Genomic DNA, 24,384 nt, shown 5'->3' on the forward strand with positions numbered 1-24,384 from the left:
TTGTTGTTTTGATGTCATCTTAGTGACATCATGCACAAAAGTGCACTCATAGCTTATTTTAAAATGTCTCTGACAATCTTGCACTTTCTGTTTTGAAATGACATGAATGTTTGTGCCACTGCTTAATAACTGTTTAATAAATACAGTTTTGGTCAATTGACTTAGTTGTGATTTCCCTCTCTGCATGAAAGTTTAGAATGAGCATATATTAATGCAGTATGAACAAGAATGTTTTAATGTAGACACATAGAATCATCATACTGCTGTGATTATATGCATCAAGTGTTCATTCAAAGCTAAGGCAAAATATTGAGATATATATTGTGTATCGTGACATGGCCTACAAATATTGAGATATTAAAAAAAGGCCATATCGCCCAGCCCTACCTTGAACATAACTTTATCCAATGGCACAACAAATAAATGTATTATATTTTAATCTTTCTTCCATCACGTTAAATGCTGTGTGTGAACGCATAATGTTCATGCTTGTTTTTTGTTTTTTTGTCAAACAACCCTATTATTAATATTTGACATTTATTTTTACCTGAACTTTTACAGGGTTTGTGCAGGTATCAGCAAATCTAATTTAATTATTTTTAATGCCTTTTTTATTACAACTTAAAACACATTTGATGCCCATGTCTTACTGTAGATCATTATTGTATAAAATCAAAAGCACAAAATAGTCTGTATGGACAAAATTGTAACTATTTGTCAATGATAGTGTTGATTAGTTGAAAAGTTTACATTAACTGTGGCCAAATTAATTAGTAATAGTAATCATAGTATATATTAATAAAAAGTGACCCTTTCAAAAGCAATAAACATTTTTCAATAATGTAGTATTTTTTTGCCATTGTAATTGGAAGGTCAATAAATTATCCTAAATAGGTAAACAAACCTAAAAATAAAATGGACTCTCAATTGCTGTTAGCAAACATTGCACGTCAATAAATATTGAACATTTTTAAGCAACGTTTTAAAAAGTAAATAAATACAAATGAATAAAATACAAATATTAATCAAATAAAATAACATTCAAAAGAAAGAAGTGCAGTTTTTTCCCCCAGTTGGAAAAACTGGGCCGGGTGGTTTGTTTTGTTTTCTTTTTTGTTGCCAAAGCCATCACGGCGTACTTGTTTGTTCGTCGTGCTGACTGGCTCATGTTGCTCATTCAGTTGTGAAGATAAAATAATCCTACACATTTGGCTTTACAATCAATCATGCAGTATCATCTTTTTTCCTCTTAACTATTGTTTGCTTCTCACTCGCGAGTCACAACTAGCGAGGAGATGTCTGTGTGTTCTGTGCGCAAGCTGGCGGTCACGCCTGCTCAAACCGAAACAAAGATTGTGCATGACTAACAAGAGCTTTCGCAAGGCCTGGGCCGATATTCCATAAATCAATTGACCGACGATAAATGAAAATGAAAGTCGGTAAGTTTTCCAGCATCGCTAAATCGCCATTTGCATGCTTCAAGAGCATTCACGCTTGTTGTCGCTTTTAGCGGCCGCACACATTTTTACCATAGCGGAATGAAAAGAAGGGGGTGAATTATCTTGTCCTTAATTTGGTCTCATAAAAATATTGGCAATAATATTGTTTTTCGGCAATAATTGGTAGGTCAATATATCGTCAAGTAAAATTTGTTATCGGCCCAGGTCTAGTCTTCAATCTGTTCATTTAATTCTACAGTCAAATAAACATGCTCAAATGCAGAGAGCGATGCACAGAGTGAACCCTCTTGAATCCACTTTGAAAGCCAGAGACGAAGAAAAGAAACACACAGACATAGCAATTTATCAATGCCAGCAAAGTTATCAAGTTAATTGTCATTTGCCCTTCAATGATACATTTTTAATGCCTCCGGACATCAAATGTAATGTTTTTTAATTCAATTCAAGGGCTCAACTTTCACAAAATCCATTTAATCCCTTTTAATGCTTTTTATCGACCTGTTTTATGGCCTTGTATTTTATAACTGACAGGCTTAAATTGAAAAAAAAAAAAAAAAGTTAGTATACTACTAATGAATTAAAAACGGTATTATACTCTGTTTGAAAAATACAGTTCCCCATTTTTTTAATTTGACGGCACATTATGACATTGCTGGTTTTATGAGAATAGGAGCATGTTCAGCAGCGCGCACACACGGAGTACTTACAAGCAGACACAATGTGCAGACAGAAAAGGGAGAACGGACGCATTTTGGTCTAAAAACTAAAGGTAAAGGTGAAGTTATAACACTTAAACACCCTCAGGAAGAGGTGCTTTAAGACATGGCTAGCTAGTTAGCGGCTAACATACATCCGCAGTCGGCAGTGTTTTAGCTACTTCTAAATCACTAATCCTGGCTTCCATGGCGACAAATAAAGTAAGTTTCTTACAAGTTTCATTATCACTGCAAGACAAGAAATGGCTAAACATGCTTGACTACACACCGTAGAAGGATACAATAGCTCACCGCTAACAAAAGATTGCACCCCTGAATGTAAACAAATGCCATGGGTGGATCTACACCTGACATCCACTGTAATGATACTAAGTACAAGAGTGTATCTAGTCGATACTACTATGATTACATCAATATTTTTTACAGTCACAAAATCTTTTTTCCTTTAAAAAAAATGTTTTTTATGTTTATAAACTCAGAACATTACTTTAAATATGACCAATGTATGATCCTGTTACTACTTGGTATCGGATCGATACTCAAATTTGTGGTACCATCCAAAACTAATGTAAAGTATCGAACAACAGAAGAATAAGTGATTATTACATTTTAACAGAAGTGTAGATAGAACATGTTAAAACAGAAAATAAGCAGCTATTAACAGTAAATTAACAAGTAGATTAATACTCAATTTTTACAGTTTTTCCCTCATAATGTTGACAAAATAATAGAATGATAAATGACACAATATGTTACTGCATACGTCAGCAGACTAATTAGGAGTTGCTGTTTGCTTACTTACTACTAAAAGACCAGTTGTCTAGTATGTTCACTATTTTATTTAAGGACAAGATTGTTATTCGATTGCAATAATAAACATGTTTAATGTACACTAAGATTTTTTTGCTAAAATAAATCCGATAGACATATTTTTGTGGTCCCCTTTATTTAGAAAAGTATCGAAATTCATTTTTATATCGATATCAAAATATTGGTATCAGGACAACCCTAACTCCTAGTGGTTGTGGCCCTAAACTACAGCATAGAGTGTTTTTGCCACGGGCCGGCCCTGTCTTGAGTGGAGCCAGGGAGTACCACAAAATCAGAATAACTGTTTTGAATTGGACCAACATGGATATTTTGCTGCTTGTGGAAAGTAAAGTTCTAATGAAAAAAAACAAAAGTTGCCAATGCAATGCAGGGGAGGACAACAAGAGATAGGAAAAATGGAGCAGCACACCAGGCGAGACACAGGTGGGGTACAGTGGGTAGTGTTGGGGGGGTTACATGCGTTTTTAGTTACCTTACTGGATCTTTTCCAGCTCCTTCTCAAAAGCATGGTCTGTAGATGAGACAAAGCGGTTACAGAGTGCCCCCCCCCCCCCCCCCCCCCCCCACAGCCCCCCACCCCTGCAGGGTCAGAGGTTAATGGGACTGTGATGTAAGGTGTTCAAGTGGTAGTGGTGAACCGGTGAAAAAGGGGTGGGGTTAGTTCAGAAGACTTTATTGAGGCGTTGGTTAGTCATGCACATGAAAAAGGCAGGAAGGACTCGCCTTGTGTGGTCTTTTACAACATGCACACACACATACACTTAGGGTCTGTTTTATTCCATTTGGACACACTCTCTTCCAAAATACATCGACCGACAATTAGTCAGAACTACAGGTGGGAATCTTTGGCCACCTCACCATTCCATTCGGACTTGATTATTGGTGCATCTTTAATCGATGGATATTGATGCAGTTTTACATGTCTTTTCGTTTCACTCAATAAGCGGTTATCTTTTAAAAACAGTGCATTTGTAATAAGACATTCCCATCACATTTATTAAACACATGAAATGTGTGCAAAACTGGAACATAAGTGCCCTCAAATAAAGGATGGTCGTATCTCCCATCGAGGTGTCTCGCTGCAGTCAGCCAAATTATGACTTTATTCCCAATAAATATATCGATTATCGATGTTTACAAATCCATTTTATAATCGTTCATGTCCGAATTGCCATGCATCGAAAAATCGATTATTTTCCCCACCTGGAGTCAAACCCACAGAGAATGGTCACCTACACTATATTGCCAAAAATATTAGGCCACCTGCTTTGACTCACATATGAACTTCAAGTGCCATCCCATTCATAACCCATAGGGTTCAATATGATGTCGGTCCACCTTTTGCAGCTATTAGAGCTTCAACTCTTCTGGGAAGGCTGTCCACAAGGTTGCGGAGTGTGTTTATAGGAATTTTACACCATTCTTCCAAAAGCGCATTGGTGAGGTCACACATTGATGTTGGTCGAGAAGGCCTGGCTCTCAGTCTCCGTTCTAATTCATCCCAAAAGTGTTCTATCGGGTTCAGGTCAGGACTCTGTGCAAGCCAGTCAAGTTTATCCACACCACTCTGTCATCAATGTCTTTATGGACCTTGCTTTGTGCACTGGTGCACAGTCATGTTGGAAGAGGAAGGGGCCCGCTCCAAACTGTTCCCACAAGGTTGGGAGCATGGAATTGTCCAAAATGTTTTGGTATCCTGGAGCATTCAAAGTTCCTTTCACTGGAACTAAGGGGCCAAGCCAACTCCTGAAAAACAACCCCACACCAAAATTCCTCCTCCACCAAATTTCACACTCGGCACAATGCAATCCAAAATGTACCGTTCTCTTGGCAACCTCCAAACCCAGACTCGTCTATAAGATTTCCAGATGGAAAAGTGTGATTCATCACTCCAGAGAACACGTCTCCACTGCTCTAGAGTCCAGTGGCGACGTGCTTTACACCACTGCATCCGACGCTTTGCATTGGACTTGGTGATGTATGGCTTAGATGCAGCTGCTCCGCCATGGAAAACCATTCCATGAAGCTCTCTGCATACTGTACGTGGGCTAATTGGAAGGTCACATGAAGTTTGGAGCTTTGTAGCAACTGACTGTGCAGAAAGTCGGCGACCTCTTTGCACTATGCGCTGACCCCTCTCTGTCAGTTTACGTGGCCTACCACTTGGTGGCTGAGTTGTTCCCAAACTCTTCCATTTTCTTATATTAAAGCCGACTTTTGACATTGGAATATTTAGGAGCGAGGAAATTTCACGACTGGATTTGTTGCACAGGTGGCATCCTATGACAGTTCCACGCTGGAAATCACTGAGCTCCTGAGAGCGGCCCATTCTTTCACAAATGTTTGTAGAAACAGTCTCAATGCCTAAGTGCTTGATTTTATACACCTGTGGCCGTGCCAAGTGATTAGGACACCTGATTCTGATCATTTGGATGGGTGGCCAAATACTTTTGGCAATATAGTGTATGTCCATAATCCAGGATTGTTTAGAATCAACTATTGCTTTATTTTAGCACTAGAAAGTGAAATGTCAAAGCTGTAGGAGGTTGCATTGAACATGTAAATACATGCACACAAAAATATTTGTATTATTTATGTTTTCAATGTAAATAACATACTATTTGGAGGTGTCCTTTTACAAATTCAACAGATCCAAAATGTGCAGCCTTGTACTTGTTTCCGTCACAGCCGGATAGATCCAAAATGGTGCTTAACCTAAATAGACTTTATTTGTTCTGTCAAGTGTGGACTCTCCCAAGTAAATAAGCAGCAAAATTAAGACATCAGATCAAACGGAATAAAGTATTTCCCCCATGACTCCGCCTTGTTCTGGGTCGAGCGTGCAGGGGTCCAATTAGACCAACAAATAATTGAGCAGAAATAACTGCGACTCACGCATCGAGTTGGAAGAAGAGACCTCGGCGCTCTTTGAAAATGGAACTTTTACACCAACATATTTATGACGTTTGTGTTTGTGCAAGAACGCTTGCTGAGTTGAAGCGTTTCCAGAAACGGAGCATGAATGGAGCCAGAACTTCCAGGTCAATACACAAAAACTGAAAGGAAAAACAAGAACTTTTTTTTTTTTTCTTACCGCGTCTCTCATGTCTCCATCTCGGGGCGATAAAGTAAAGGATATTTCCAGGCTGCCGAGGTTATGTTCCGGATAATGTGGGTCACTGAGGTCCAGGGAGATGTCCAGCATCCTGCAGGGAGGACATTAGGTTCACTAAAATGCCACAGTGAGCTACGGTCGTACTCGTTAGGGCATTAGCTCACAGCTAGAGATCGACATGAGTTTGTGTTTCCAATTGTGGGAAGGAAGACAACGAGTGTAAAGGACAGTGCTGAGAAGAAGAAATGGACGATAGTCATTGAATTAGAGAAAGAAATCATCAAAAACATGACCGAGCGAAGCAATTGGGGCGAATGACGCACCGTGCAGACGCAGAATGAGTCGATAACGCCAGCCAAGGACGTTAAAATAATATCTAAAGGGTGGAAATGTATCCCAGAAAATATGGAGAAGCTGCTGATGGTGTGTTTGACAGAGATAGAGGCTCACTAAATTACTTCATAAAACCATTGTATTGTATTTATACAATACTCTGATCTAGAAGTATGTTTACATGTTAAAATTGTGCTTTTTGGGGGCAACCGATTAAATTGATTTCCATTGGCCACTGCAATTTGTGATACAAGCGTTTTGAATTAAGAGCTCCGTCTTAGAACCAATTGAGCTTGTAAACTGTACAGGAAATAACAGATTATAGCAGGGTCTTTCAAAGTGTGGGTGGGCCTCCGAAATGATTTCTGTTTCAGTTAAAGGAGCCATATGTAATAATTTCATGCGAAGTCATCATTAAATGGCCCTGATATGTCAAAATGCATTAATTATTTTCCAGTACCTCTTTAACTGATAACAGTAGTTTAGCTCATATGCTAATTTCAGCCCCAAAATCTTGTTATTGTTTTCATTTCGAAGGCCTCGTTACGTAACTTATTCATGACAAAGCCAGAACATTGAATATGTTTTCATCTGATGACAAACTTGCTAATTTCCTCCTTGATAGGTAAGTCAGGCATTTACCTTTTCTTATTACTTGTAATACATGGAAATGGACATTTGGTATGTAAACTATATTGTCCAATACAGTCTATGATCTTGTCTAACAAAGCTAGTATGTTCCTGCAACAAATGCTTAGTGTGATGGTGCTTAGCTCCTAGTGTAATGCTTAGCATGCTAGCCCGGTCAATGACACATCGACATACAGGCTAACGGGGGGAAATATATGCCCGTTAGCCTGTATGTCGATGTCTCATCCAACTGACAGGGCAAAATATCTTTTGGACAAACACAATCTATATGGATATGGGTAGTGTCAGTGCGTATTTCCTTCTCAATATGCTGATACGCTGAGGAAATTGGTTCCAGATCACATGATAAAATAATTCCTCATTGGTGTTTGCATATTGTGGACTACATGCACCAAGTTATATGGCAATGTGAAACGTTTGAAACAGTAGCCTATAGACGTACCTTGGTAAAATGTCTCCTCTTTAGTCTTGGGCGTACATTAGGCTGCTAAGCATGATCTACTTATTTTCACCAGTATAACCATTGCTAGCGTTGGTTGTAGTTGTTTTTTTTAAATAAAATTCTACCCAAAAATGTAATAAAGTCAAATACAAATAAGACAACAAGATAAGTATACCACACTTCTCTTTTCTAAAGTAAATGTGTACAGCAGATATAGATAATCTACATTAACAATATGACTTGCCTGAGTGGCTGGACAGACAGATTTAAAAGAAAAAAAAAATGTTTAAATCGATTTTTTAATCTATTAAGAATCGTTACAAATAAAAATCTTTATTTTTCTTGACACCCCAATAATTTCCGATTGTTTTTTGTTTTTGTTTTGTTTTTAACTAATCTATTTGCTAATTTACTTTAATCTGGCTACTTTCTGTTGCAACATGTTTCTATCTACACTTCTGTTCAAATGTAATAAGTACTTAGTCTTCTATTGTTCGGGTACTTTACATTAGTTTTGGACGATACTGCAAACATGTGTATGGATCCGATATCAAGTAATTACAAGGGCCGTATTGGCCATACCAATGTTGATACTGATAATGTTCAACACTGTTGAATGCTTCAAGTTTTCATCACAATTACAATCAAACAAAAACACATGATGGCGATGTAACAATATCAATTCAATGTTGAAATGTATTTATTCTCTTTTCAACATGTTGTGCAAAATATGTTTTTTCCCTTTGAATACCTCAAAGGACTCATTTCCTGAGTTTGTAAACAATTAAAAAAAACACAAACATTTTTTTGTTATACAATAGAAAATATCAATCTAATCACTGTAGTATCCTACCACATACTGATATTATACTTGGTATTGTTACTGTCAATATTTTAATTGATCCACCCTCTTCTGATTATATGTTCAGTAGCTCTAGTTTAGCGGTTAGCACGGCTTATTGTATCCTCCTGTGGTGTGTGGTTTAGTTTAGTTTGTGTAGCATGTTTAGCTATTCTTCGACCTCCATTAATAAATCATACTTGTACAAAACATACTTTACCTATACCAGCGAGCCGTAAAAGCATCGAAAACAAAGTATATTTCCACCTTGATCTCCAGTAACAGTCATAAACCCCAAGTTCTTTTTAAAGTTTTAAATTCTCTCATCAACCCCCGTGATGTGTCACCTGTTGTCCCCTCACCTGTCCTCTGTGAAAGTTTCTTAAACTTCTTCATTGACAAAATCTCTGCACTCAGACCATCTGACACCTCCGCTCCTCCTCTCCCTCCCCCTCCCCCGCTTCCCCAGCTTGCTGTTTTCGAGCAGTTTGAGCCTATTTCCCTCTCCTCCCTCTCGGACGCAGTCAAACACCTGCGGCCCACATATTGCCCATCAGATAGCCTTCCCTCTCGCCTTCTCAAAGAAGTCCTTGATTCAGTTGGCCCTACTATTTTATGGTTGATTAACACCTGCCTCTCCTCCGGATATGTCCCGGCTGCTTTTAAGCATGCTGTGGTGCAGCCTTTAATTAAAAAGAAAAATCTTGACACGTCTGTTCTTTCTAACTTTAGGCCTATCTCTCAGTTACCCTTTCTGTCCAAAATCCTTGAGAGAGTAGTGTATGTCCAGTTACAATCTTTTCTAGCTGCAAATAACATCCACGAGAAATTCCAATCTGGTTTCAAAACATCTCACAGCACTGAAACGGCACTCCTGAGGGTGCAAAACGATCTGCTTCTGGCCGCTGACTCTGGTAGTCCTGTGATCCTGATGCTTCTGGACCTCACAGCTGCCTTTGACACAGTGGATCACAGGATTCTACTGTCACGACTGAGGCAGTACGTGGGCATCTCAGGTGTAGCCCTAAGCTGGTTTCAGTCCTACCTAACTGACCGGAGTTTCTCTGTGCAGCTAGGAGACTTTCTCTCCTCGGTGGCCCCCCTTACCTGTGGTGTTCCTCAGGGGTCAATCCTGGGTCCCATACTCTTCCTACTGTACATTCTACCTTTAGGTGAAATCCTGGTCAAGCACAATGTCCCATTCCACTGTTATGCCGATGATGTTCAGATCTATTTACCTCTTAAGGCCACAGGACAGGTCGCACTTCAACCACTGCTTGACTGTCTGACTGACATTAAAGCATGGATGAGTGCTAACTTCCTCAACCTTAATGAGAGCAAGACCGAGATAATCATCTTCGGCGATACATCTCCAGTCTCGTCTGTCAGTGCTCTTGGTCCTCTGGGTGTAAACATCCGGTCCTCCGTGAGAAATCTCGGTGTGATCTTTGATAGTGCCTTCAAATTCACCAAACAGGTCAGCTCAGTGGTTAGTACCAGCTTTTACCATCTCAGAACCCTAGCAAAGACCAAGGCCTATCTCTCCCAGAGCGACCTGGAGACTGCTATCCACGCCTTCATCACACACCGGCTAGACAACAATAACTCACTGTACGCTGGCATTGATCAGGCATCACTCCGCCGTTTGCAGCTTGTGCAAAACGCGGCTGCCCGTCTCCTCACCAGTACCAAAAAACGCGAGCACATCACCCCAGTGCTGGCCTCACTCCACTGGCTCCCTGTCCGTCACCGCATTGATTTTAAATTACTTTTAATTGTTTTTAAATCCCTAAATGGTCTGGCCCCACAATACTTGACCGAGCTGCTGCATCACCATACCTCGTCTAGAGCCTTGAGGTCAGCTGACCAAATGCTTTTGGCGGTCCCCAGATCCAGGCTAAAGACCAGAGGGGACAGAGCCTTTTCCGTTGCCGCCCCTAAGCTCTGGAACAGCCTTCCCCTCCACATTAGGTCAGCCCGGAGCCTGGGGGTCTTCAAAACCCTCCTTAAAACCTACCTCTTCTCGCTGGCCTTTGACCCGAGCTGAGTCCGCCCACTAGGCCACCATTTCTAGTCCCCCCCCCCTCCCACCCCTTCGCTTTAGTTGTATTTTTCAATTTGTAGCACTTTTATTATTATTATTATTATTTTTTTTTTTTCTGCAAATTTTTTTTTTTTTTTTTTTTTTTTTTTTTTTTAAACTTTTTATTCGACCCCTTTTACCGTATTGCATTTGCATTGTCTTGTTTAGCACACTCATTGTTTATGTTCTTTGTTTGTTTGTTTTTTGTTTTGCTTAGTTGTTTTTTTTTTTTTTTTTGTTGTTGGTTTTTTTTTTTTTTTGTTTGTTTGTTTTTTGTTTGCTCCATGCTTTTTTAACCTGTAAAGCACTTTGGTGCAACCTAAACAGTTGTTGAAAATGTGCTATATAAATAAAGTTGACTTGACTTGACTTGACTTACCTGCCGCAATGGAGGCGAGGATGAGTGACTTAAAAAGCACCTTCGCACTGTGAAGGGACATTAGCCGCGAGCTTGCGAGAGAGGACGCTACATTGCATTGAGGTTGCTGTTAAATTTGCGAGACACAGTGAGAATGTGTCAATAATAAGTATTATCACAATATGATGATGGTATTAAAAGCTCTATTGTCAGCCAAATTGATATAATTTGTATCGTATGGTGTCTAACTTGTCTATATCGCGTAACCATCTCAGCAGGCACAAGACATTGAAACAGCGTTGAGAACTTGTTGAATTAGGTCCTGACACTGAGCAACTCAAATCTAACGTTGAAACAACATGCTTTTTGACAACGTTTAATCAATATCAGGTTGTGACGTTGATTTTACCATTGAATTTTGGTCATTTCCCAACCAATATTCTACAACACAAATACAACGATGAAACAACATGCTTTTTGACAACGTTTATTCAATGTTGGGTTCTGACATTTTGACCATTGAATTTTGGTAATTTACCAACCAATTACGGTTGTACGGTATACCGGTACTGGTATAGTATTGCGGTACTAATGAATCAAAAACGGTACTATACTCTGTTTGAAAAGTGACGGCGCGTCGTCACGTTGTGACACTGCTGGGTTTACGAGCAGAGGAGCATGTGCAGCAGCGCACACCAGAGCCGGCCCAAGGCATAAGCGTACTAAGCGCTTGCTTAGGGCCCCGCGGCCACCAGGGAGCCCCCAAAAGCAATTAACAAAAAATTCTTATTTTTTATTTTTTGCATGTACGAGTCTGACTGATGATTTCTAAATGATCAAAGATATATTATTGTACAAAAACACAATTTTAGGTCAACAGAGTGCTGCTGCTGATCTAGGCCTAGTGATTCTTCCTGCCTCTCTTTAAATGTAAAGCTGCCTCTGCTGCACCTGTGACGTTTGCCGCCTGCCGTGGGCATCAAAAGCGCAGATAGAGGCAAAACAATGTCACAAAAAACTACTTGAGATCTTCCATGGCTCAAGAAAGACTGATTGGACTGGCAGTGATTAGTATTAATAACAAAGTCGGCCATCAGATTTCTTACAGTGATGTCATAAATGACTTTGCCTCCAGAAAAGCCAGGAAGCACAGGTTTTAAGGAGTGGGTGGAGTGGTGTGGGTGGTGAAGAACAGAGGAACAAAACTGTGATGTGATGGTCAAATGTGTGAATTAAGGACCTTAATTTAAGGTAGTTTATTTTGATTTTTTCCCAAAAAATTTTTTGCACATCGTTATGTACATTTACATAGTTTTAATATGTAGTAACTTTATATTTGTTTATAAACCGTTATGTTACCTTGTTTCTGGTAACTCTGTTCAGTAATATCATTTAAGTATTTGCTTGATATTTAATTTAATTATGTTGTTTTTTGTACAATTGAATTTGTTCCTTTTTATATATATTTAAGTGATTTTATTGTTGCACTTTATTGTTTTTCTTGCACTACGAATTATTTCTGCACATTGCTGTTTCAGGTTTTTGTTACCAAAAATAATAAAGTGAATCAGAATCATCTTTATTGTCCAGTTATGTTTAACACACATGGAATTTAACTTCAGTAGACTGCACTCTCTTTGTACAAAGTAAATATTAAATATGAACAATTAACTAAAAATATAAACTAGTAATTAAAGACTAATATGTACAAGACTGATGAGACAAGATGACACTTTTACTGTAAATACAAAGCTTTATCACTTGGACTGTTCAACCCCAGGCCACTCTTGTAGCTGAATGTTTTCTACATTTTAAGATTAGGAACCATATGTGGCACTCTGGACATCATTCATTGGTATTATTTATGTTCTTGACTGGGCCACCCCCATATCTTTATAAATGACATGTCATTTGTAAAGACATGCCAGGCTGACAATAGGATAATGTAAACAACACTGCCAGAGCCGCAATGAGTTTATAGTAGGTGTATGAATGATCAACAATCAATATTATTGGCAGAAATAGAGGGCCCCAAAATCAAATTTTGCTTAGGGCCCCATGGAGGCTTGGGCCGGCACTGGCGCACACAGAGTACTTACAAGCAGACACAGTATTTATTAATCATTACATATTTATTTATATGATCATATTTGTTATTTTATTTGCAGTATCTGTTGTTGCATCATGCTTGTTTTTTAATTGGCTGTTTGTATTTGAACAATTTGTGTGAGAATAAAATGTACTTATATTATTGCACGTGCACAAGAAAAACATGGCAATCATTTACAAAGTCTACAAACGATGCTGAAATAAATCTACATATCAATATTTTTATGGCTCAATAACCTTGCACACGTTCGAATGCAGCAGAGATAGGCTCCAGCAACCCCGAAAGGGACAAATGGTAGAAAATGGATGGATGGATGGATGGATGGATGTTTGATATTTAGCAGGAACTCTTTAATGTAAAGAGAGCATGAGTGTGTTTCTTAAAACTACCACAAGAGGGCGACACAAGACCGCGTATACTTGCACTGGAGCTCGACACCTCTGATGTTAGTACTAAAATTTGACTATTTAATGACAAAATAAATACCTCTGATGTTCCAGTGACTCCAAGTGGAGATATGCTGAGCCCATAAAATCATCCTGCAGTCCAAAGTCGTAGTCAAAAACCTTGAGAGACATAAAGCAGTAAAAAGTAAAGAGACGATCCGTAAAGCGATCCTCAACATGACTTTTGTAATGTCCAACTAATAAACTCTACCTTGACGTACAGAGGGTCCCTCAGGCTTTCCACCAGGATCGTTACTCTCTCATCCCACACTGGGTTCAGGTTCTTATGAATGGTCTTACTCCTGAACACCTCCTTCCCTGCGATCTTGAACTTGACATATGGATCACTGGTTCCTAAGAGGAAATGAATAAAAAAAAAATTATATTAAAAGAGACAATGTAAAACAATGGAAATGAACATATTAGCATATAATGTTGTTAAACTATCAATAAAAAGTAGACATTATAGATGTCAATGTCAAATACATCAGAGGGCCAAAAAATCCAATTTGCTACAAGCCAAGGGCTCAAAAATAAAATATGTTTCTTTATATCAAGATGAATGACAACCTTTTTCCAAAACACAATATAGAATGGGAGATACAGTATAACAGGATGATGCATACATTTATAATTTGTTTTCAAAATGGTTACAAACAAGTGGGACTCTAAGACTAGATGTGACCAATTTAAGTCTAAGACTAGATCTGACCAATCTAAGTCTAAGACCAGATGTGACCAGTCTAAGTCTAGGAACAGATGTGACCAATCTAAGTCTAAGAACAGATGTGACCAATCCAAGTCTAAGACCACATGTGACCAATCCAATTCTATGACAAGATGTGACCAATCCAAGTCTATGACAAGATGTGACCAATCTAAATCTAAGACCAAATGTGACCAATCTAAGTCTGAGATATAAACAAAGTTTAGCTGATGGACTTAGCTAAATAGATGTTTAAATCCATTTTTCCACATAACATATCACACTTGTTAGCGAGCTAGCAAAGTAACAAGCTAACTATCTTATCAAGTTGAGATCGCATCTTCCACACGTCATGCCTCCGCTTTAAATGTTCTCGTATCTCTGGGGCCGTATTTATCAAGCGTCTTAGAGTGCCATTTTACACTTAAGTCCTGAGAATTTGCGAAATTTAGTCCTACTCTCAAACTTAAGAATAAAAGCTATTTATCAACTTTCTTAAGTCTAAGAATCACTCCTACTCTCCACGATATTTAAGAGACCTTCAGAGGTGTCTTAAGTGGTTAGGAGTTGCCAGCAGGGGATGGCACTGAGGCGAGAGAGACGTGTGCGAACGTTCAGGGAGCGGAAGGATGTCCTGGCTTTGTTTGATGACGAGCAGCTGATCAAACGGTATCGTTTAGACAGAGCGGGTATTATTTTTGTCACAGATTTAATAATTTTCGATTCCTTGTTGATTTCTGCATGTGGCTGCAGTGGGCTAGTATATATAGAGCCACCCACACCAGTTTCAAATGAGTTGCCTAATTAATGAATTGGAAAGAAAATGTTATGAGAGTAGCGTATGTGTGAGGTGAGTGACGTCAGTGAGTGTGTGGGCGAGAGAAGAGAGGGAGTGGTAGCGTGAGTGCGGGCGGGGACTGGTTTGTTTTGTATTATTTTGTAGTTTATTGTCAAAATATACACTCCCATTGTCCACTTAAATATTTCTAAGATATTTCTTTATTCTTAGACAAGGGATTCCCTTCCGTGATTGGTAATTTCTATGGACACAGAAATTACGTCACCTAAAATTCCGTTTACGGCAAATAGTAATGTCGTAATTCAGCTTTGAGTGTGACACTTAAGATTCAGTCCTACACTTCGCTGAAAGTGTGAGTAAGACGCTTGATAACAAACATTTAAGTGCAGCTTTCAGTGAAGAATTTATTTACTCTTAAGTCAACTCTTAGCAGACTTCTTAGGAGTAATTCTAAAAAGCTTCATAAATACGGCCCCAGGTGTACTTCTATAAAAAACAGTTTGCTTTTCAAAATAAGCAAGCTACTTGTGTTTTAACAAGATTAGGGTGAAATGTTCCCACACATTACATTTCATCGTTGATATTTACCGACAATGTGGACAAATCGTTGCAGCCCTAAAATGTACATATGTTTAATCTATTGAAATTCCTGACTTTTTTTCCTACACTTTGAACCCTGCTAATTTATGGATTTTTCTCCACTGACAAACATAATGGAAATAATAAAAAAAACAAAAAAAAACAAGCAAAGACACTGACATGGTGCGCCATCTTTTGGACTAGTTCGCTCACTGCAGGTGCTGCAGTGCCTTTCTGTTTAGCTTTCAACCAGAAGTAAAAAATCCTTCTTCAAGCCGTCCATAGCGTTTTTTAATGGTTTGGATTCTTCATGCGCTCTAAGCAGCGTTTGTAAGTTTTACAATATAACTAAAACTATTTGTACTTACTAAACTGTGCCATGTGTAATGTCTGTAGGAGTGATTTCATGCATATTTGTATGTGCTATTGTAATCTAATCAAGTGAGCGTCGTTAGCATTAGCTAATCTGCTAACACGTTTATGAGTGTCTGTGTTAGTGTTATTAACTTACAACGGCATTCTTTTTGTATTGTTTCAGTTTCACAAATTCCTCAGTAAATTCACCAAAATGTCACCATGGAGTTATCGAGTCTGTTTAGCTGATCCCCGCCTCTTACCATCCAAAAATCGCTGCCGTTGTGTCCTTGGGCGGGACACTTCACCCTTTGCCCCCGGTGCCACTCACACCGGTGTGAATGATCGAGGGAGATTTCTTTGTTTCTTTAGGTGGGTTTATTGTAGGCAGTGTTCATGAACGTCCACTCAGTGCGGCAACATCACACAACAACAACAGTCACGTTTTTGTCCTACCGTAAAGCAGGTTGTCTGCCGTAAACATCAAAGTTGTGACACTCTCAAACAGGGCAACACTGCCATCTAGTGTACATGCATATGTGACATCTCCCTCCTTTTCAAGTTATATCAAATAACTGCAAAGTGTATCTTAACAGGTAATAATAGCTGAATTGAAATGAACAATATTACAATTGTGATGCCACATCATTGTCTAATACTTTCAAACCGCAAGTGGGATATGTAACAGTAAATTCAAATCTGTAAAAATAGGTCTAAGTTGCAAATAACTCAAAGTGTACTTCCTTTGTCGCAATAAAAAAGGAAGCAATTACTCTTATCAAAATGTACAGAAGCTACATAACTGTTACACGAATGTTCCGTAAAACATAACTCAATGTGCATTCTCAAAGTGAACAGATGATTGTGTCATCTCTCTTCTTCTTCTTACCCCCCAAAGGCCATAGGTGGGTTTTTTTTGTTAGTTTTTTTTAAGTCACCCCATTGTCCAATGTGAAACACCCAAAACACTTTTCTCTACAAGTCCAGTTTAGCGGCTGGCTTACTGACACGGCCAGACCTGGTCAAAACATGTCCTGGTGTTTGTGTTGGGGTTGTCAGCTCACTTGGATTTGGGCAGCTATCCTGTGTAACGGTGGCACACAGTGATTGAGAAATCATCCCACCACTCTCATTGGTGTGCACAGGTGGGGTAGTCTTTTCCGGCTCGGGGATTGGTTGTGCCCGAAGACGAAGTCTGTTACGCCGCAGCACTGCTCCTCCCTGTGTATTGACGATATAAGATCTCGGAGTAATATTTTCTTTTGAGACAACTGCTGGCGTCTTCCAAGATTTTTCGTTGTCCAGCTTGATGTAGACATTATCTCCCGGCTGTAGAGCAGGAAGATGTCTGGCACCATGACGGCGATTGTAATAGAAGGCTTGTTTAGTCTTCTCTTTAGCATCCTTTTGCTTGACAGTCTTTCTGTTGGGCCATTTAGGTTGCAGATTTTTCTCGAGCGTAGGGAGAGTTGTTCGGATCTTCCTCCCCATCAGCAGTTCTGCTGGGCTAACTCCTGCGGTAGTGCAGGGAGTCGAACGATAGCACATGAGAGCTACCAGTGGATCGTCCTGTCGGAGGATTCTCTTTGCTGTCTGCACTGCTCTTTCTGCATGTCCGTTTTCTTGAGGGTGGTGAGGACTAGACGTAATGTGTCTGAAGTCCAGTTGTCGCGCCACCTCCTGGAATTCCGCACTGGAAAATTGAGGTCCGTTGTCACTCACCACCTCGTCCGGGATACCAAACCTAGCGAAGGTTGCTTTCAGTCTCTGAATAACCTGAGCGCTGGTTGTTGATGGTAGATGCAGGATTTCCAGGTACCGTGAATAGTAATCAGATATCACCAGATAATCGCGCTTGTTGTGTTCGCAAAGGTCAAGAGCGATTCGCTTCCATGGACGGTCTGGCAGGGGTGTGGAGATGAGTGGCTCCTTCTGCTGAGCTCGCTTCTGCTCCTGACAGGTCCTGCACGACCCTACAATGTTCTTAAAGGCCTACTGAAATGATTTTTTTAAATTTAAACGGGAATAGCAGATCCATTCTATGTGTCATACTTGATCATTTCGCGATATTGCCATATTTTTGCTGAAAGGATTTAGTAGAGAAAATCGACGATAAAGTTCGCAACTTTTGCTCGCTGATTAAAAAAAAGCCTTGCCTGTACCGGAAGTAGCGTGACGTCACAGGAGCTAGTATTCCTCACAATTCCCCATTGTTTACAATGGAGCGAGAGAGATTCGGACCGAGAAAGTGATGATTACCCCATTAATTTGAGCGAGGATGAAAGATTCGTAGATGAGGAACGTTACAGTGAACGACTTGAGAGGCAGTGATGGACGTATCTTTTTTCGCTCTGACCGTAACTTAGGTAAGAGCTGGCTCATTGGATTCCACACTCTCCTTTTTTTTATTGTGGATCACGGATTTGTATTTTAATCCACCTCGGATACTATATCCTCTTGAAAATGAGAGTCGAGAACGCGAAATGGACATTCAGTGCCTTTTATCTCCACGACAATACATCGGCGAAATGCTTTAGCTACGAGCTAACGTGATAGCATCGTGCTTTAACTGCATATAGAAACAAAAAAATAAACCCCTGACTGGAAGGATAGATAGAAAATCAACAATACTATTAAACCGTGGACATGTAAATACACAGTTAATGCTTTCCAGGCTGGCGAAGGTTAACAATGCTGTGCTAACGACGCCATTGAAGCTAACTTAGCAACTTAGCAACGGGACCTCACAGAGCTATGCTAAAAACATTAGCTCTCCACCTACGCCAGCCAGCCCTCATCTACTCATCAACACCCGTGCTCACCTGCGTTCCAGCGATCGGCAGAAGGACGAAGGACTTCACCCGATGCGTATGGCGGCCCGGAGACGTAGGAAGGCAAGGTGAGGTCGGCGGCTAGCACGGCTAGCGCGGCTAGCGCTCCAACAAAGTCCTCCTGGTTGTGTTGCTGTAGTCCGCTGCTAATACACCGATCCCACCTACAACTGTCTTCTTTGCAGCCTTCATTGTTCATTAAACAAATTGCAAAAGATGTCCAGAACACTGTGGAATTATGAAATGAAAACAGAGCTTTTTGTATAGGATTCTACGGGTACCATAACTTCCGTTACTCTGACTTCGTCACGCGCATACGTCATCATACCGCGACGTTTCAGCCGGATATTTCCCGGGAAGTTGTAAATGTCACTTTATAAGTTAACCCGGCCGTATTGGCATGTGTTGCAATGTTAAGATTTCATCATTGATATATAAACTATCAGACTGCGTGGTCGGTAGTAGTGGGTTTCAGTAGGCCTTTAAGTCCTACAGAGAGTCCTGGCCACCAAACCGATGTTTTGGCCCTTTCTCTGCACTTTGTGAGCCCTTGATGTCCATCGTGTTTTTTCTGCAAAATATCTGCTCTTAATAACTTTGGAATAACAATTCTGTTTCCTCGTGTGACCAAGCCATCAGCTTCTGATAGTTCATTTTTCACTTTTAGAAAGTCTCTGGCACACGGTGGGACATTAGCAATCGTTCTGGCCCTTCTGACCTGATTAGTTTGATGACATCCTGTAGCTGGCTGTCGGCCATTGTTGCTGTCCTGATGCTCTCCATTCTGGTTGGAGATGCTGGGATGCCCCGCATCACTGTGGCTACGTAGCACGCCACATCATCCTGAGTGTCAGTCTCTCCTTTTGTGTGCGTTTGTGGGCTACGAGACAGGGCATCTGCAACTACAAGAGTTTTCCCTGGCACATATTCTGCTACCGGTTTGTACCTCAGGAGTCTCATCAGTAACCGCTGACATCTTAAAGGAACATTGTCCAGACTTCTATTGTTGACAAGCGGTACTAATGGTTTGTGATCGGTCTCAAGCCTGAACTGATCCAAGCCGCAAACATACTTGTCAAATTTTTCACAGGCCCATACACCAGCCAGACACTCTTTCTCGATCTGGGCGTAACGTGTTTCGGCTTCAGTGAGACGTCTGGAGCAGTAGGCTACTGGCTTACACTCCTCTCCATGGAGTTGGAGCAGTACGCCCCCCAGGCCGTAACTACTGGCGTCGGCGGACACAGCTGTGGGCTTAGCAACATCGTAGAAGGAAAGAACCGGTGCTGTGGTCAGCTACTCCTTAATGTTCTCAAATTCTGCCTGCTGTGTGTGGCTCCAGGTCCAGATGTTCCTGCTTTTCAAAAGCTCATATAATGGTTGACCTATTGTAGATAGGCTAGGAACATACCTCCCCAGGTAGTTCACCATGCCCAGAACTCTTTTAAGCTCCTGGACATTTCTTGGTGGGGCCAGCTGTCGAATGGCCTCAACTTTGTTAGGGTCGGGTCTGACCCCTGACTGATCGATGAGGTGTCCCAAAAAACGTAGTTGGCTTTGTCTGAGGGAGCATTTGTCTTTATTGAGCTTCAGGCCTGCTGATTCAACGTGTTGAAGTACCTTTTCAAGTCTAATGTCATGCTGTTCCATCGAGGTCCCATAGACCAGGATGTCGTCCATAAAAACTTCAACACCTTCCAGCCCTTGCAGCGTCTCCAGCATTTTTCGCTGGAAGATTTCCGGCGCGCTGGTGATCCCGAATGGTAATCTCTTAAAACAGTATCTGCCAAACGGTGTAATAAAAGTTGTTAGCTTGCAGCTGTCTGAGTGCAGCGGGATCTGCCAGAACCCACTCGCAGCATCAAGAGAGGAGAACACCGTTGCTCCACTGAGCTTGGCCGTGATCTCATCCGAGGTAGGTAAAATATAACGCTCTCTTTTGACTGAATCGTTAAGCCGTTTCAAGTCCACACATATCCTGGCTTTGCCAGTGTTCTTCTTCAGAACAGGTACCATTGGTGCACACCATTCAGTTGGCTGTGTTACTGGCTCTATGATGCCGTTATACTCCATCCTGTGTAGTTCATCTTTGACTTTTTGTAAAATTGGGAAGGGCACACGTCGTGCGGAATGAACAGCATTCGGTTGGGCACCATCTTTCAGCTGTATTCTAACTGGTTCAGTGTTTAGTGCGCCATGCTCACCGTAAGCTTGCTGATGTCCTGTGGTGGTGTGTGTCACTTCGTCGACTCGTCGCACCAAGTTCATTCTTACTGAAAGGGACCGGCTGAGTAGATTGTTGACACTACTGCCGCGCACCACGTATGCTTTAAAGGGGTAATCCTTCCCTTTGTAGCTAACTGTTGCTTTAAATTGGCCCAGACACAACAGTTCACCTCCTGGGCTGTCCAGAGGAATGTCAGCAGGTTCCAGTGCTCTCAGTGGGGTGAGTGTGTGAAACGCATCCTCACTTATTACACTGACATCAGCTCCTGTGTCAATTTTAAATTCCTTTGGGATGGAATCCACCTGTAGTTGAACAGTCCACTGTTCTTTCTCATCTCAGTGCACTTCCGGTTCCGGTTCACCGTGCGTGACTGCTCGCCGTCTGCTGATTATCGGTCCTGCTAGACACCGACATCTATTTAATAATACCACCTTAACATTTGACAACCAAACAATTACACAAGGCAATTATCTTCGACCCAACTCTCTCGTTTGAGTCACACATTAAGGGTGTTACTAAAACGGCCTTCTTTCATCTCCGTAATATCGCTAAAATTCGTTCCATCTTGTCCACTAGTGACGCTGAGATCATTATTCATGCGTTCGTTACGTCTCGTCTCGATTACTGTAACGTATTATTTTCGGGTCTCCCTATGTCTAGCATTAAAAGATTACAGTTGGTACAAAATGCGGCTGCAAGACTTTTGACAAAAACAAGAAAGTTTGATCATATTACGCCTATACTGGCTCACCTGCACTGGCTTCCTGTGCACTTAAGATGCGACTTTAAGGTTTTACTACTTACGTATAAAATACTACACGGTTTAGCTCCAGCCTATCTCGCCGATTGTATTGTACCATATGTCCTGACAAGAAATCTGCGTTCAAAGAACTCCGGCTTATTAGTGATTCCCAGAGCCAAAAAAAAGTATGCGGGCTATAGAGCGTTTTCTATTCGGGCTCCAGTACTCTGGAATGCCCTCCCGGTAACAGTCAGAGATGCTACCTCAGTAGAAGCATTTAAGTCTCATCTTAAAACTCATTTGTATAATCTAGCCTTTAAATAGACCCCCCTTTTTTAGACCAGTTGATCTGCCGTTTCTTTTCTTCTCTCCTCTTCTCCCCTGTCCCTTGCGAGGGGGAGTTGCATAGGTCCGGTGGCCATGGATGAAGTGCTGGCTGTCCAGAGTCAGGACCCCGGGTGGACCACTAGCCTGTGCATCGGTTGGGGACATCTCTGCGCTGCTGACCCGTCTCCGCTCGGGATGGTTTCCTGCTGGCCCCGCTGTGGACTGGACTCTCGCTGATGTGTTGGATCCACTGTGGACTGGACTTTCACAATGTTATGTCAGAATGTCAGACCCACTCGACATCCATTGCTTTCGGTCTCCCCTAGAGGGGGGGGGTTACCCACATATGCGGTCCTCTCCAAGGTTTCTCATAGTCATTCACCGACGTCCCACTGGGGTGAGTTTTTCCTTGCCCGTATGTGGGCTCTGTACCGAGGATGTCGTTGTGGCTTGTGCAGCCCTTTGAGACACTTGTGATTAAGGGCTATATAAATAAACATTGATTGATTGATTGATTGATCTCCACTGCACACTGAACCTAAGAAATAGGATGTCTGTTCAACATGCCCAGTTTCTGTGATTTCATTCACTGAGTTGTTGCTGTTGCGACACAATCTGGCCCAATGTCCGATTTTATGGCAGTTGTGGCAAGTAGCTTTTCTTGCAGGGCATTTTCCCTCTCTGCCATGCTCAGCTTTCCCGCATTTTCCACATTCATTTTCATTCCCCCATTTTCTGTCTTTTGTCTTGCCTTGTTGTTGTTTCCAATGATGTTGTTGTTTGTAACGCACCTCCTGTACTGATCCCATCTTGTCTCCCTGCAGGTTTACTTGTGCCGCAACCTCCTCTGACTGCCTGACGGTCTGTATTGTCAGTGCGAGCGTTAGGTCCGCCATTAGCTGAAGCCTGCGTGAGAGCTCCTTGTCAATTATCCCGACAACAATACGGTCGCGGATATTTTCATTCCGGCAGGCACCGAACTCACAGTGCTCTGACAGATCGTACAGGGATCTGATAAAACACTCTGCCTTCTCCCCAGGCCGCTGGACACGCTGGTGAAAACATGCTCTCTCATGGATAATATTCCTCCTCGGGAAAAAATACTCGTCAAACTTTTTCACCACGCGGTCAAAGTTGTTTCTATGTCCGTCTTCGGCAAAGGTGAACGATTTATATATATTTTCTGCTTCGTTGCCCATTGCATAAATCAGGCAGCTCACCTGCACGTCACCATCCTCATTGTTGAGTTTCGTCGCGAGTCTGTATCGCTCAAAGCGCTGTCTCCAGTCGAGCCATTCCGTCGGCTTGTCAAAGGCAAAACTCGCTGGGGGATTAAACTTCGCCGTGTCGTCTATTTCCGTCTTAAATTGAACTTCGTGACTCACGGACCACTTCTGACACCATGTGAATGATCGAGGGCGATTTCTTTGTTTCTTTAGGTGGGTTTATTGTAGGCAGTTTTCATGAACGTCCACTCAGTGCGGCAACATCACACAACAACAACAGTCACGTTTTTGTCCTACCGTAAAGCAGGTCGTCTGCCGTAAACATCAATGTTGTGACACTCTCAAACAGGGCAACACTGCCATCTAGTGTACATGCATATGTGACAACCGGTGAATTGAATGATGAATGATAGGTGGTGGTCGGAGGGGCCGTTGGCGCAAATTGCAGCCACGCTTCCGTCAGTCTACACCAGGGCAGCTGTGGCTATGAAAGTAGCTTACCACCACCAGGTGTGAATGAATGTTGGGTTCTACATGTAAAGCGACTTTGGGTACTTAGAAAAGCGCTATATAAATCCCAGGTATTATTATATATGCACACATATTTTTTCTTTTTAAATTTAGTGGGTGCGCTCTATAGTCCGGAAAATGCGGTATCATGTCACTGTGACAGGACGTAAATTTAGTTACTAGTAGAATACAGTGATTGTAAGTAGCAAAGTAAGCTCTTGACTTATATTACTATGTAATTTTATATTCGCAACTTAAAAATGTTTATTGTTAATGACAACAGTAAAGCACCGTTATTTGTATAATATGGAGCTAATGTTATTGTAATGCCAGCATTAATAAGAGCCATTGTAGTACTGGACGGCTCCAGCTGGGGGCGCGTTGTGCTGGGAGATATACTAGAGGACACCTGACTTCCTGCTTTCAGTCAATACAGACGTGAGTAGAACGAAGTTGTGTCCTCGTATCTGTATACTCAAACATCTCCCTTCTCAGGTACAAGTGTCTTTATGTAAATAGCTTTACCCCCGAATGTATCTTTATAGTGTTTAAACATGTTTGAAAGAGTATATTTTTATGATATGTGTCTTTTCAGTCGACAAGGCTTTATACATGACCAAGCTAATGCTAAAGCTAATTGCACTGCCGATGACGAAGCAGATGCTAATTGCATCAACAGTGTTAAATATATAGAAAG

General features: G+C 41.2%; 1 protein-coding gene across 6 annotated transcripts in view; it reads right to left on the minus strand.

Annotated features, from left to right (window-relative positions):
* The window catches only part of mctp1a (multiple C2 domains, transmembrane 1a), a 494,888-nt gene that overhangs the window by 259,430 nt on the left and 211,074 nt on the right, over positions 1 to 24,384 (minus strand). For 4 of the 6 annotated variants that reach the window (XM_062050988.1, XM_062050985.1, XM_062050986.1 and 1 more), the window contains exons 3-6: positions 13,598 to 13,740; positions 13,427 to 13,506; positions 6,102 to 6,213; positions 3,480 to 3,518 (exon numbers count right to left, since the gene is read on the minus strand). In XM_062050988.1, coding sequence (XP_061906972.1) covers positions 3,480 to 3,518; positions 6,102 to 6,213; positions 13,427 to 13,506; positions 13,598 to 13,740 — 374 coding nt within the window. The remainder of the gene's footprint in view (positions 1 to 3,479; positions 3,519 to 6,101; positions 6,214 to 13,426; positions 13,507 to 13,597; positions 13,741 to 24,384) is intronic. The other 2 variants (XM_062050987.1, XM_062050984.1) reach the window with 1 other exon arrangement.

This window comes from Entelurus aequoreus, linkage group LG06 (genome assembly GCF_033978785.1).
Source record: "Entelurus aequoreus isolate RoL-2023_Sb linkage group LG06, RoL_Eaeq_v1.1, whole genome shotgun sequence".
In the NCBI taxonomy this organism is placed as follows: Eukaryota; Metazoa; Chordata; class Actinopteri; order Syngnathiformes; family Syngnathidae; genus Entelurus; species Entelurus aequoreus.